This window comes from Chelon labrosus (assembly GCF_963514085.1).
Source record: "Chelon labrosus genome assembly, chromosome: 3".
In the NCBI taxonomy this organism is placed as follows: domain Eukaryota; kingdom Metazoa; phylum Chordata; class Actinopteri; order Mugiliformes; family Mugilidae; genus Chelon; species Chelon labrosus.
In genome coordinates, this window is record NC_140339.1 from 11,361,871 (window position 1) to 11,377,857 (window position 15,987).

Genomic DNA, 15,987 nt, shown 5'->3' on the forward strand with positions numbered 1-15,987 from the left:
CACCTTAGGTCACCTTAATTTTGTTGTACTGTACTTGTACAAGGACAATAAAGACATTCTATTCTATTTCTTATATTTTTTGTTTCATACATTCATGCTGGCAGGAAAACAAATATCATATTGGTGTTTTTCTTGTATTGTTTGTTTTTGGGAGACTCGGGTTTGTTCTCTAACCATTTGAACCTAAGGAAAAAAAAAACAAACAAGCACAGCCACTCCTTGTTCACGACTCACCAAAGCACACCAGCTTTGAGTGCCACCTCATCCGCCTCACACGCCCGGTCAGATGAATCCGGCCGCTGCGTGACTCAGTAAACCGAGGAATGAGACAAAAACAATCCCGGCTCATTTGACGCACGGTGCCCGTGAGTTCACAAAGTCACACGTCACTCGGTAGCCTGATATAGACCAGACACAAAGGCGTGGATGAAACCTGAGCCTGCTGGCCTTCTTTCGGTCACCATGACGACAGCAGCCGTTTCCAGTGAGAGGAGGAAAAAAAAAATAAAAAGGCTCCTCCCACTGGGGGAATTCGCAGAACTAACCTGACAACTCGGCAACCTGGCAACTAAAAAAAATAATCTAATCAACTTGTTTAGATGGGAACGTGAAATAATAGTGTGTTAACAAATTGGCATTCCACCGGCAACACTTGTCCACTAATTCATTTCCATCCCTGTCCTGCGTGGCCTTTTCACAGCGTGCAACTGGAAGGAGGCACAGGGTGTGTTTCTATCGCTGGCAGGTGTAGAAGCAGGTTGAGCAGGTTGCTCCCTGAATGCCACTCTGTTGGGCCCTCCTCCCTCCTTCTCTGCTTCTCTCTCCAGGCTGACTGCTGATTCACTCTCAAATGTTGGCAGCTCAGTGAAGAGATTTTGTTGCCTGTGCACCTGTTCTCATCTGATACACCCTAAGAATAAGGTAAGGATTTACTGAAGGAGGATTTAATTGTTTATCTTTCATTATAGCTGGAAATGTGTGAGGCTAAGCCCGGAGGGCAGTATTTTCTTTTCTCTAAATATGTCCAATAAAGATTTAAGTTGCTGCTATATTTTTAGGCAATTAAAAAAAAAAATCACACATAGCCTCTTTTTAGAGAAAGATTATAGTATAAAGACATATTTGATGATAATTTTTTAAACTTTGCAACTCTGACATGAACTAATTACACGTAAACTGTATAAAATGCATATACTTTTGCTTTACCTGAGGTTTTGCTACTACTTTCTGTTTTGCCAAAACATCAAGTCACATACTGTAGGACTTTATGTAATGTAAACAGGGAAGAACAAGTTTCACAGTGACATGAATACAAAAACATAATAAGTCAAAGTCAATTAAAATTTGACATGAACACACCACAGCCTCACTGGAAGTGGAGCTCCTTTTATCGGCCTCGTATGCTGATTAGATTAGTATGTAATAATGTCCATGAAATGTTCAACTGATGACCCATCTTAATATGTGAGGTCTTAGAAACTAATAAATAAAACTATCACACAAACACAGAAAAGTAAAAACCGCGATGTCTTATTGAAATGTAATTGAATAGATGAAAAATGAAAGTGCCTCAAACATCTACTACGGCACTTCAGATTTAGAGATAATGAGGTTTTCGAACCTAAATGTAAAATAGATTAGAGTATATTCAGAGCTGATAATAACAGGGGAACTTTGAACTGCATAAATGTCAGACGATTAGTGTCTTCGTGCGGGTGGAAGGAGTTCAGGATATTTACTGGAAGTGTATTCCTTTCACTTCGTATGTGGGAGTGAATGTCTGTAAAGTCAAGGCTAACAGAGCTGATGAGGTGACAGCCTGTATGGAGACTCTGACAGGCCAGCAGAGTGGGAACTCCTCTCAACAGACGGCATCTCTGAGTGTTAAGGGTCAGTGGTAAACATCTCTTGCTGTTTCTTTGACCCGCTGCTGCGCAGACTCGTCGGTGGGACGCCCACGGTCAAATACTCTCTCGGAGAGGCAGGCAGTTCACTGCTGTAATTTTAAAAAAAAAACGGTTGGAGAGCGGTTCCACAGAGCTTTGCCCTGTGTGATGGAGGGTAAGCGGATGATTTGATGGGTCAGCTAGAGGGAACGTTTGTCTCTGGCAGATATGAATCAGTGCAGGTCGCCTGCAACATTTTTGACACACGTTTTAAGTAATCAGGCCTGTGTATAATCAAATCAAAGTTGTCTCTTACCATATATCCTTTAACACAGTACAAATAAAAATAGACTAATGACTATGTGGTGGCTGCTGTGGAACCTGTTGAACCGGTTCTTCATTAACTAATTGAGACAACTCTCAGCTGCCTGCAGCATATTCCTCTTTTATCCTCTGCAGTTCAGTATGCAGGAATTAATTGTTACTATAAATCTAATTTTTTTATTTATTTATTTATTTTTTATTTGTTGAAGTCTTGGTGACTTATTTTGTAAGGTCAAGAGGCAGAAAGGAAAATGGGGGAAATGGGGGACGACATGCAAGTTAGTTCAAACCGTTGAAACCGTAGGCTAAATCTCAACACAGAAAAGAACTTCTGAGCTGAGAAATTAGTTCTTCACAATGTTATAAGCTCTAAATTGTCCACCTTTCCTCTCATCCTGGCGGACGGAGACATTTTCTTAAATGACGTGCTCTTTGTGTTGTGTGAACAGTCAACACAGGGGTGAAATAAGTACTCCAATCCTTTACTTAAGTAAAAGTACCAATACACATAATTTAGAGATACTAATTTTCATGTAAACTACAGAACTATTTGCAGCAAAATTCACTTAAATATTACAGACATTTAGCTTATTAATGCTACTGTTCTATGTGCTGGAGGATAGTTTCACTCACCTACATACCATTTCAGATAAATCTGAGAGACCGTTAAAGATAAAATCTCAGATTTATTTTTCTTTCTCACTGATTTTTGCTGAGATATCGGCTCATTTGAACATTTATTGAAATGTGGGAAGCTTGGAGTGAAACCTCCCTATTTGGTGGAGCCAAAATGTGACAAGGACACACTGTGTTTTTCATAAAATGTCAGAATCCACAATTTTGGAGCACGTCTGGTTTAATTTGCTGTATGTAAACAGACAAAAAGCACTCAAATCTTTTACTAAATTGCTGTAGCAATACTAGACTGAACATATGCAAAGTAAATGTACGTAAAGTATCAAGTAAAGTACTCACAATACACAATAGCTTCTGACTAAAGTAGTAAAAAACAAATAAAATTATTTTTTTAACCACGTAGCAACTGTAACTGTACAATTAATGATGGTATATTTACATACATTTATATTGATAAACTTGTTATGTTACAAAAGAATGTGTTAGAAAGCATTAGCACTCTATGAAACGTAGTGGAGTGGAAGTACAACGAAACAAAAAGTAGAAATGCTCAAGTAAAGCATGAGTACCTAAATATTGAACTAAATATCGGACACAACTTGAGCAAATGTACCAAGACTCCTTCCACTGCTGAGCAAATGTGAACAGTTGGATTGACCCCGCTCTCACGCAGCGTGCAATACCCGCAACAGCACGCTGGTTTTCCCATTTGTTTTGTGACACAGCAGAAGAAAAATTGCAGAAACACCTCGTGTGGCCGCTTGGTGAGAGACTGACCACGGGTGAACCGTCTCGGCTCATTGGTCGCTGAGAATCAATACAACTGCACATTTCCATACCCATTTCAGAGTTGAGGTTTAAGTTTCACTTTTTGAAAGTTTGAAATTGTAGACTTTTTTTTTTATTTGTTTAACATTTGTTAAATAAAATCCAATTTATTCTAAATTCTCTGGGTGTAAATTGATTTGGATTAAATAAAGTAATTAATAGTTTGCGTTAAAAAGTTTAAAGGGAAGTTATTTTTTCCCATCCTATTACATAAACATAAAAAACTAATTTAACAAGTAAAACCAGAAACCTGAATGATTTGCATACATACCTCTGCGTACATAATTTAGAAGGAGCCTTTTGCACACATTATAACAAGCACCTGTTTCGAACAAGGAAGCCAATCAACAAAGTGACTTGCAGCAACACAGCCTGTAGGGAGTTGCACTCATTTGTGTACTGGAATGAAGCCGAGAGGAGAACACATAGCTCCCAGGGCAAGTGCAAATTCACGCTGTCAAAAAGTCACAGATCTCGCTGGAGATTGTGTTGGGATTCGGTTGAAATGTTAACAATAAAGGGATGACAGCACAGGCATTCACCAACAGGCTCCTGATATAGCAGCCGGGGATGTCGCGCTCACGATGCTGTCAACCGTCACCTGAGCGGTTCTCTAAACTGAAAGTCTGGAGGTGGGACAGGCTTAGCTCCTCAAGGATTTTCATTATGACTTATGTTGGTGCAGCTGACCGGCACTATTAAAGCAGGTTGCTTTTTGGCTTCTGAAAAAAGCAACCTGCAAATGTTTTGTCGTGCACACCGAGTCTTTCAGTGCAGTCAGGGAGAGTCTGAAGGCTGATACATGTCTAAGTAACATCCACACAAATGCCAGGTCCAAAAGTTTCCCAGCAGAACACTGTATTGTCACAAGATGGTCAATGTTATTTACTTCTCCTGTCATAATGTTATGCCTGATCAGTGTATATGAGTAGCCTACTGTTACCATCTGTCTAGAGTGGAGATCAGATGTACAAAAGAAGTCGTAGAAGTAGTATTTGGCGTCATTAAATGTTTGAATGCTTCATAACAATGCACCAAGCGCTGCAAGTGGTGACTTAGCTTTCTGCGCCATGAAAACAACCATGGATTACTTTTATTTTATAAAATAATTCTGCATATTTATTTTCTTGTGTTTCAGAGTGAACCCAAAAGAGAAAATGAAACATTTAAGGCTCACAGCAGGCCTCCTCCTGCTTGTCCAAGTCTTTCACCTGGCATCGCTCCAAGAGTCAACCGACTCTCCAGGGCGTACGATTGATAAAAGTTGGTTACGAGGCAACGGCGTTCTGAGTCAAAACACTGCACCTTCTGAGCCGGAGAAAGAATCTGATCAGGGAGTTGAAAATACAGAGGCAAGTAATGATGAAGGCAGCGGGATAGCATCTGGCTCCATGGCAGCATTTAATGAAGAAGAGCTGCACGTGTCTGGACGACATGATAGATTTGAGGATGTGAATGTTACCACTACGACCGTGCCTCCTGTTTTTGAAAATGCTACAATCAAGCAGGCAGGACAGCCCAATGCGACAGATGCTCCAACTACCACAACTACTCCATCTACAACAACTACAGTTGCTTCAAATTCAAGCCAGACCAACGTGACGGGAACCGAAGAGGATTTTAATTCCACGATGACCCATCACAACTCCACCAGCCTTCCAGATTTCTCTAATCGCACTGATATACAGTTGACAACCTCGGCTCCAGAGAGCAATATCACACAAGTACCCACCACAACACCAGACGGAGATAAAAGGTTAACCAACACAACAACTGTGACAACCACAGCCGTGCCAGAGATAAACGACACACCCACCACGTCTTCATCTACAACGGTGTTCCTCACTGAGACCACAGAAACGAGCACTGCAACGACGACTGCTGCTCCGAACACGCCCGAGAAGGCCAACAATACAAAGAAAGACTCAGGCTCAGGCTCAGGGAGCAGCTCAGAAAGAGGTAATGCTGGAGTTTCAGTTGTTTGGGTGCACATTTTGTGATTGGAAAACAGCTCATATAGCTTTAGAAGGAAATACCTCCAAAAACAAAATTCCTAAATGACTTGTGTAAGGAGAATTGACAAATATCAGAATTAGATCCATAAGGCGACAAAACAGACCCAAAATTCCTTTAGAAATCATTTGGCTTTTAAACACTTTTATCACTGTAGCACGCTTAACTCTGGGGGTTTTTTCCCAACCTTTCCCTGACCCACATTTTCCTAAATCTATGTTCCCACTGGCAGAGGACAAACGCCCCTTCTTCTTTCACAGGCAAAGGTTGGGTTGGGTTTCAGGTGCTTTCGGTGGCTCTATTACAACCACCCTCTCAGCAGGACAATGAAACTCTGTTTTAGTTACAAAAGGAAAGAGCAAGGGACGTAAGGGACCGAGGTCAAAGATACTTCTGCTGCCTGTGCAGGGGCGTGAGACGAGTGTTCGGTGTCGACCATGAGATCAGGGAGATAGAGCTGGGAAAGGGCCGCTTGTCGAACGCACCACTACAAATCAATCAATACTTCTATCCATCTATCTATCTATCTATCTATCAGTTAGTATGTGGGCAAGCTCGCTACCAAGCACAATTGCAAGGGGAAAGGCCTTTAGAAAGCTGGCGCTGGGTTGGGATTAAAATAAAACTCACATCACATGGACAGATGTGACAGCAGGACATAACACTAACGGATGATGGCAATAAACAGTGGGAAAACAGTTGTGAAACTGTGGGCAACACAGCAAGAAAAAAAACGCTGCACGGTTATCATGACAGGCACAGCGTGTGCACAGAAACTGCACAAAGGCACAGGCTGTTGAGTACAGATAAACACAGGGTCTATAAACATGGGCCTACAAGGCAACTTGGCTATTTCTGACATCGCTAAATAAAAATAGCCCCTCACTTCAGGTGCTCGGCCCCGTTCGATAACGACGAGTGCGGCCACGTGAGGCACTGCTCTGAGCTAACTGCTAACACCAGAGATAAGGTGTAGCATCTTGGTTTAATGTGATGCTAATTTTGTGCTAATTAGCAACACATTAAACACAGCGCACGACAGATGGAAACGCCATTAGTAGAGCAGGTAGTTGGTCACAGTGAATTAAATACTTTGACATGATAATGAGGCAATTCGTCCAGCATTCATAGCCATCCATCCAGCAGATAAACATAATCTCAGGGTGGCGCTAGAGGTCGGGGGATTAGCAAAATCAGCAGGATTCACCCTCAAGGGAGCATGAATGTCTGTATCTGCATCGGATTTTGTAGCGATCCAACCTTTGAGCGCTGCTAGACTGAGATCATATATTTCCATTTGCATGTACGTATTTGCTCTTTATGTTGAATATATATTAAATGCTAATGGGAGAAAAACTTAGAAAACATTGTAAAATATTCTTGCACCTTCCAGAACTAACCATGAGTCAGAGGGGAGCACATTAAAACGACCACATGCTTACTTACTCGCAGCGTTTTTTGAGCAAGACAAAAAAAAAAATAACATAACTAAAAGAAACACCTCCGCTCGTATTTTATTTTTTGCACATTCCAGTGAAGTGGGGGGAAAAATAAAAAAGGCAGTTGAGGAAAACAAGAACGGAAATATACTGTGTGAAATAAAAGTTCCTTTGGTTCAGTTTGCCCCGGGTTAGGGGAATTGATCCTAGCAAGTGGGTAAATTGAGCCATTTGTAGATAAACGCAGCCGCTGAATTATTTATACCCGAGTCCTGATAAAATACAAATGTAGTATTTCTGTGTCAAAGGATACCGAGGACAGTTCTGTCAGTCTCACAATTTATTCCCCGCTACTGTTGCCCTGAACAGCGAGATAGAAAAGTAGAACATTTTTACACGTTTTATTAAAACCCTCATTCTGAAAACAGAAAAGCGTCAAATAAAAGTCTTTACTTTTGTTCCACCTATACAGCTGTCATAATGTGAGAACACAGAAGTTATTGTGAGTAACTTATAATTATCTGTGTGCTACATTTTTTTTATAGAAATAATTAATTTTTTTTTGTCAGTAATGCCATTCGAGCTCTTAAGTTAAAAGTGATAACATAATGGGAGCTAAAGCAGTATTCGGTCACATTTCACCCTATTTACATGATACACACAGCCTGCCGCCTTAAAATATTCTAATGTATTCAGGAAATTATCATGATTTTGGCATGTTAATTGCATTAATTATCACAGTGTGAATTATACAATTCTGACTAATTGGGATGTGTATCTATGCAGCCTGCCACCACTGCAAACACAAAAACATGTTTCAGACGTAATTACGTGACAATTAGCCCTTAAAGACGCCAGTCGATGTAAATAATTTCCTCGTCGACAAATTATTTATAAATGTCTTCCACCCCCGTATCCCCTCTGTTTCTCCTATGAAGGCTTGGCGTCAGACTCCGAGACGAGTAGGAATCACGGAGCGTGGGGCGCCGTACTGGGAACGATGGTGGCTGTGCTCTGTGTGGGAGTGGTGGTCTACTTGATTCTGAAAAAGAAACAGGAGAAGGGCTTCACTCACAGGAAACTGGTCGAGGAGTTCCCGTCAGATCCAGGTACGTTTGTTCCTGCGCGCCGGCGATAAAATAACATATGATTTGGATTTAGTGGAATACGACTCCCTTATTGCTGCTCTCATCACAGTCACTCACACGGCTCGTGTTCTCTCACTAGTCCCCGCCGGTTATGATTTCTGGGAAATATCCTGACACATAGTGAATTGTCTTATGGATTAAACAAACACATGTTAATTAGAGAGCGGCAGAGAGGAAGATTTTCTTATCTCCAGTCTCTACGGCAACTGGCTGCCGGCTGGAGCTGCATATTTAACATACAGACATGAGAGAGGGGTATTGATCTTCTCATGTAACTCATAGCAAGAAAGTAAATAACTCCTCTTCTTTTTAGCTCTTGGTTCTTTTATCTCTCTTGCTATATGTCTCCCTCTCACATAAACAAAAGCACTTACATAATGTGTCCCTCATTAATAAGGAAGCATGAAAAATAAGGCCTAGACTAGCAGGGCAGCTGTGGTCTAGATTAGAGAGGCTGATTTGGGACTGTAAGGTCACTGGTTCAAATCTCCTCTACGTCCACGGCTGAGGTACACTGAACAAGCACCTGACCTCCCCCAAGGGCTCTCCAGGCACTGCATGGCTGCCCGCTGTTTGCAGGACTGCTCACTGCTCTGTGTGTGTGTGTACAAATGGATCTGTTACATGCAGTGAAAGAATTTCCCCACAAGGAATTATTATTAATGAATTAAGACTTCATTTTGTTGTCAGAGTTTATAGTTACACGGATCAGCCACAACATTATGACCACCAGGAGAAGTAAATGGCATCTTGTGATAATTCAGTGTTCTGCTGGGAAACGTTTGGACCTGGTATTCGTGTGGATGTTACTTAGACATGTTCCACCCACTTAGACCAGGCACCTCCACCCCATAGCGATGACGATCCTTGATGGCAGCAGCCATCCCCAACAGGATGCACACACACACAAACGCTTTAGGAACAACTTAAAAAAAACAAAAAAAAAACATGAAAAGCACAAGGTGTTGACCTGGCCTCCAAAGTCACTAGATCCCAAACTTATCCAAGGATCTGTGGGATGATCCACAGAGGCCCCTCTCCTCAACCCAAAGGCCCCCACTAATAACATTCTGTTGCCAGACACTGAAGGCCCATGTCCATTCTCTGAAGAGTCACAACTGTTTTGGAGGCACAAGGGAGACCTACACAATATTAGGAAGGTGGTCATAATGTTATGCCTGAATGGTGTATCTAAAAGCTGAAACAAAGGCAACTGGACTTGTTTGAGTTCCCTTGAAGATCTAAGATCTTACACCACTCATCCCAGTGTTTTTTTGAGTTTTAAATGACTGTTGGGAAGCTCAGGCCTAGGTCTGTGGGTGATGCCCACCTGAAGGGTTTGGACAAAACACCATCCTCTCATTGCAGGTCAACAGGGTACCACTTACAGATATTCCAGATAAAAATGGTCCAACCAGTCATTTAGAACTCAAGAAGCCACTTGGTTTAGTGGTTAAACCTCTACAAGAAGATACAAACAAGTCCAGTTGCCTTCGTTTTAGACACCTGTCTCGTGTACCTGTTCTGTTAAACTGCAACTGAAACTCTAAATTCTAAAATTCCTTCCCCTAAGCACATGAGGAAGCAGGTCATACATTAATACCAGCATAAAAAACACACCTGCATACTGAAGATGTTTTACATTGCATCCTAAATGACAGCCTCATTGTCAAGGTGAACCGATTCTGGAAAAACATGTTGGCAACACCCGAGACTGTAACAATGTGGACAGGCTTGAATGAAATACGCCTCTCTCGGCAAACAAACTCCTCTCAGAGCACCAGTGTAGTGACAGCATGGGAAAATAACTGCCCACTTACAGTCGAGTTTGTAAATAGCTGTATGTGCTCAATCCAAACACGCCCACAAGCTTCATGCACAGAAAGTGATGATAAAAGGATTGTGCGAGGCGAGAGAAGCCTTGGAACGGTGGATAGACGTCATTATTCAATAACGCTGCTAATAACGCTGCCCTCGGCCTGAAAGCTGGAGCTAAAAGCAAGTTTGTGTTGTTGTCCTTCTATTTGTTGTGTCTCTGTTGGGTAAAACTGTCAATAGAATTTACACATCAACCTGACTCAGAGATTTGGAGTTTAAAGGATCATTTCTCATATCATACCCAAAGACCTACAACCCCAAAATGAACCTTGAAATACAGCATGCTCAAAACATAGACCCTCTGATCTGGTAAAAACACAAGTCCACAAAATGTAGTTTTAATTTGTTCTCATGCCAGGCTGTAAAAAAACCTGCTGGGAGTTAAATTTTTTTGTGAGTCAAAATATTCTCAGCAGATCCTTGAGCTTTGGCAACCATGTCCCAGTGTACTTAATTTTTGGTAATTTATTTCTGCATCCGCTTACCTTCAATCTGTCATGTTTATTAATCTCAGTTAGGTGTGGTGATTTTTCTACATTTCCCGAAGTGACTTTAAAAAAGCTCCTTAGTGAATACTTAGCAGGGATAATGACAGAGAATTCACTAAATATATAACTATTGTAATCAAAGAAGGGCTGTAAATATATCAATGTGTGATATAGCTATGGGGAAATTATTTGTTGGAATAAGATCATTACCACTCAAGAACACAACGACTCCTACATCTGATAGAAATTCAAGTGGCAACCTCTAAGGCTGAAAAATGAAGCCAAACTGCAGTTCCCCAAATGGCCACTAGAGGGTTCCCAAAGTGATTCAATCCCTAGTCAATCACCACAAACCCGCACACTAAAATAGCAAACATAAATACTGTATGCTTAGACAACAGAGTTACAAAAATAAAAGACTTTGTTTTACACACATAGACATAAATAGGGGGCATATTAAGACTTGGGACCTTTATTAATACCAAGTATGTGAACTTCGGACTAGCGTACTTGGTAGTTCTGTCTAGTTTGATTCTGAAGTATAGACTCAGGAGGACAAGATGATGCAGAACAGACATTCTGTAATTTGTATGATTAAATCTATTTCATGATGCCCGCAAAATGCATTGTGGGATACCTGGCTCCCCCAAGTCCAATCAAGTTACCTCATGATGCATCTTCAGTAAAACTGGCAGGGCTCAAGAACATATCTGGGCATTTAGACCATACTTGGCTATGTGCGTACCTTGAATTGGAAGAGTATTTGGGAAGTGAGTGATGATGTTTCTGGGGTCCACAAGAACCCATATTGATCAACGCCCCTGGTGAGCTTCTGCAGCTACACCGATCAAGCATAACATTATGACCAAGTATCTGTGGGATGCACTGGAACAAGCCTGATCCAACAAATTCAGTTCCACATTAATCACTCAGAAGATATACACCGATCAGGCATTACATTAAAACCACTGACAAGGAAAGTAAATGACACTGACCATCTTGTAACAATTCAATGTTCTGCTGTGAAATTTTCAGACCTGGCATTTGTGTGGATGGTACTTAGACATGTACCACCCGCCTAGACCAGACCAGGCACCCCTACCCCATAGCAATTACACCCACTCCCAATTCCATAGATTCCAAACTGATCAAGTATCTGTGGGATGCACTGGAACAAGCCTGATCCACAGAGGCCCCTCCCCTCAACTTATAGGACCCAAAGGCCCCCACTAACAACATCCTGTTGCCAGACACCAACAGACTCTATTGGAGGCACAAGAGAGACCTAAACAACATTAGGAAGGTGGTCATAACGTTATGTCTGATCGGAATATAGAGTAGTGACCCCATTGGGGCACTCTGGCCATGTCCTTTATCCTGATTAAGGCAATGAAAGCCACATGCTCTGCCACTTCAAGGCCAGTGGGGGTGCAGAGAAGCATAACAACAACCTGGATAACATTTTTGGATTTTGTTGCTAAATTCCTAATTTTTGACAACTTTACAGAGGGTAGATAGTTCCTTGATTTGATTGAAGTTATGCATAAAGCGTGTGGCTGCTTGTGTCATGTCACTGAGGGTTTGTCCATCTCTTTATACAACCAATGAGGAAAAAGCTAAGCTACATTTCTGCACATTACAGTAATGACAAGCTGGTACAAATGAGATGATACAATCTTTTAATGTTATCTCATTTTCAGTTCTCAGATTAGACAACAACGAACCTATGGACTTGGAGTTCGGCGGTTCGGCCTATTACAACCCAGGACTCCAAGGGGACAGCATCCAAATGAGCAGCTTTCCAGGACGCCACTGAAACTGAGGAGACTCAAGACCAAAGTCATGAACTCCCTTGAAAGAAAGTCTTGTGGAGTTTTGTAAATAAGACTGTTTAAAAGTGATATTTGTGGACGGGAATTACCAAGGTGTCTGTTTTCAGTCACCACAAATGATACTTAAGTAAGAATATGCATCATGTTGATTAGATGTATTGTACTGAAACTGAGAAATCACTGAAGGCAATCTATCTGAAGTACACCGCAACAGCCAAAATGAACCGTCAGCTTTTCATGTATGTTGCCAAAGGGAATCAAATGAAGTCTTTCGTAATGAAGAATGTTCTTTGCAGTCAATGAAGGATGTTATAATTCAGATTTTATTAATGTTTTAGTGTGAATGGGGGCCGCAAATTTTTGTAAAAGACAAGCAAAAAGAAAGACATTAGCATATGAACTCATCAGCAAAAGGAGAAGAAGACAGATTAAACCTCCTGCTGATGAGAAACATTGGAGAAAAAAAAAGTCCTTCAGTCTAAATAACAGATGACACAGCTGGTCCAGTGAGGCCTATGCAACAAAATTCAGAAGCCATGGCGAACAACACCATTATCCATAACAACAGTCACCCGCTGTTGCAGCATTAGGACAGCAATAAGAAGTTGAAATTGAACTGCGCTTTAACAGAGTCGGTGATTTGAACCGTCGAACAAAAGTTTGTTTCCTACACTGGTGAGGGAGGTGGAGGGGGGCCGGGCGCTGTTTTGTTATTCATAGTCTGAGGTTTTGGTATTCAGGAAGGGAGTTGTGTATTTGGTCTTAGCACTACTGAGTAGCAACAAGTATATCACCATAACATACCGCTAAAGTCTCTGCCCTCCGGGTGCCCAAACTGAGATTTGAGTTTCTAGTAGTGACAGCATGCACCTTGGAGATATAAGTAGTGTTAACCTGCTGCATATCTATAGTAATGTTAGGAAAAAAATTAATTGTTTTTATTGTTTACTCTTTTATTCTCATCAACTTCGATTGACATAAGTAGGATAAGCGTCTCTTGTTTGACTGTTATAATGTGATTGGGAAAGGAGGCAATAGCCAGGGATAAAAAAAAAACTAAACTAAACAAAAAAGAAATAAAACGCTTCCGTGTATCTAATGCCTTTGTATGATTAAAACACCACAATATTTCTTAACTGCTAATTTCTACACTTTGCTGTTTTTCTGTGTTATATAAAAACTGCATATGAGAAGAAACTGAATCAAGGAAATACATCCTTCAGCTCCCTCTCTCCTTTCACTCATCATTACCTGAGTGAAGCCCACACTCAATCAATACGCGCCATGATTTTGATTGATACGTGCCTCAGCTCGGCCTAAGCAGCCAACAACAACAACTCAGAAATATGAGGGTTGTGGTGTTTTTGTTTTTTTTTGAGTGGTTCTGCAGCTCCCCCGCTCTAATTTCAGACATCAATCAGCGCAGGAAGCATTTTGCCTGAGAGAGGAGTTTTGCGTCGCAGAATCACTGCGATTACCGCAGAAACGATGCCGGGCAGACGGATAATGGAAGCCTTTTACATTGTTTGCCACCGCTTGTAAAATGATATGGAGCTTGTTGATGCCTTAATAAACAACCAAACCTCTCGTAATAAATCCAAATTTCTCTCCTGTTTCATGATTTCATTTTAAATGCCTTTTCCCCCCAGTGTTCATTAAACACATGCAAAACATGCAGATATACACACACTACTTGTTCAGTGTTCAGAACATACTTGGACAAGCGAGGCCTCCTTTCATCCATCACCAAAACTCGTCGGTTTTAATTAACCACAACAATTTGGACTGTGATTGTTTGGCAAGCGGCACAAATCAATTAACCGAAGCCAAGTCCCTGATAAAGAATGTACATATTTCTTTCGGGGGGTACTGGCAGGTTAATTTAAACTTCCAGCTGAGCCAAATTAATTCAGTTGAAAGTAAACGATTGCTATCTAAATTGAGGGTATATCATTTTTTTTTTTTTTTATTATTATTGGACAAATTTGAATTCCCTTTCCAAGCAAACCCTGCTGGAAATGAAATTAACCTACAAGCCATGCCAGTTGTAATAAACGTCTTTTTATCAAATGACCCTCAAACAGCTAAACGGTCAGCAGAACATTATGGTGAGAATCCTGTGATCTCTTTTTTTATTATTATTATTTTTTTTTAATTAACACGAGGTCTATTATTGACTTAACAGCCGGAAAGACAGAGTCCAAGCAGATGAGTTTGTCTAGATGAGCTGCATATTTAGTAATTTACCAGGTGTTTGTACTTCTTATAATGTAATTAGTTTATTCATTATTAAAAACCAACAGACATCGGAAGTCATTTTAAATAAGGTGTTATCATCCTTGGTTTTTATGCGTTTGGTTGAAATGTTAATTATAAGTTGAAGCTTAATTTATTTTTATGTAGTACAGTTTGGAGCGGCACTAAAATAGTCACAATATAACCTCACCTCCAACAACCACACGGCATAAATAAATAATATAATAAAGAAAATCTGACGTTCTGCTTGAGTATGATGGATTGGTTCTCCGAGTAAGAAAGTCGGGCCAATTAGATGCACCCCCCCAACTTCACGGAGATGCCTTGATGTCAGTCAGTGTGTCACTTTCCACAAAACAACACCACCACCACCAAGTATACAGGACAAATAAATCAGACGTTAAAGTACCATGAATAAAACTGAAGTTTTAGAAGGAATCAGTAGCACGCACTGGCAAACTCACTTTTCCAGGTGGAATACAAGGTGGAGTATGTAATGTCTCAAACTTGAACATCGGGAAGGGACATATTAGACTTAAAGGGATCCTTTGACATCTTGCTCCACATGTTTATTTACTCGATCTCATCAATAAGAAAATTGCGAAAATGCCCTGCTTGATTCTTTTTGATTGATTTTATGCACATTACCTGCAGGACTGCCTCCTGACTGAAACATTAACATTATAGCTGAGAGATTTCTGTGTCACCCTCACAACTGAAAAATGTACAGCTGTATTTACATGTAGGCCTACTGGGTACAAAAAAATAAGTCATTGTCTTGTACAGGGTCGTACAAGGCTATGACATGTTCCTGTCGTGCACGACGGAGGTAACAGCACTTCTCAAAGAAACACCGCCTTTAATTGTCACACACAATCCAAAGAAAGGCTCACCACGCATGACTCGGCTGTCTTCATTTGTAACAAAGAAAAGACATTGATTGTCACTGGAAAGAAAACACACCTGCATAAAGACTCTGTTTTCACAGGTATGTCTAAAAGTGTGTTAGCTGTTGTGAAAAGTGGAAAAATATGCACAGTGGCTGCAGTATCAGAGATTTTCTCGGTTAAAAAAATGAAGAGGATCCATATTTGAGTTTGACTTTAATGCCATTAATCCAGTGATGATGTTATGTCCAGAATAAAAACAGTCTCTGACAAGACTTAAGGTCGAAGCGTAGTGCTTCAGTTTATACTTTTCTTTTTCCATATGGATCGTAACAAACAACACGTGATGGAGAAAGTGTGTCGGTATTTCGA

General features: G+C 40.8%; 1 protein-coding gene across 1 annotated transcript; it reads left to right on the forward strand.

Annotated features, from left to right (window-relative positions):
- The first annotated feature begins 855 nt into the window (after positions 1–855).
- On the forward strand, positions 856–14,332 carry LOC311485815 (uncharacterized protein). The gene is made up of 4 exons (XM_084541453.1): positions 856–921; positions 4,813–5,633; positions 8,065–8,235; positions 12,341–14,332. The coding sequence occupies exons 2-4, from the start codon at positions 4,832–4,834 to the stop codon at positions 12,454–12,456; spliced, it is 1,089 nt and encodes a 362-aa protein (XP_084397579.1). The 5' UTR covers positions 856–921; positions 4,813–4,831; the 3' UTR covers positions 12,457–14,332.
- The last annotated feature ends 1,655 nt before the right edge of the window (positions 14,333–15,987 follow it).

Bases quoted from the DNA above. Each gene is read 5' to 3' on its own strand.
- LOC311485815 (XM_084541453.1), top strand. From the start codon at position 4,832: ATGAAACATTTAAGGCTCACAGCAGGCCTCCTCCTGCTTGTCCAAGTC. The intron at 5,634-8,064 runs GTAATGCTGGAG...TCTCCTATGAAG, and splicing joins AGGGAGCAGCTCAGAAAGAG to GCTTGGCGTCAGACTCCGAG. The intron at 8,236-12,340 runs GTACGTTTGTTC...TCTCATTTTCAG, and splicing joins GGAGTTCCCGTCAGATCCAG to TTCTCAGATTAGACAACAAC.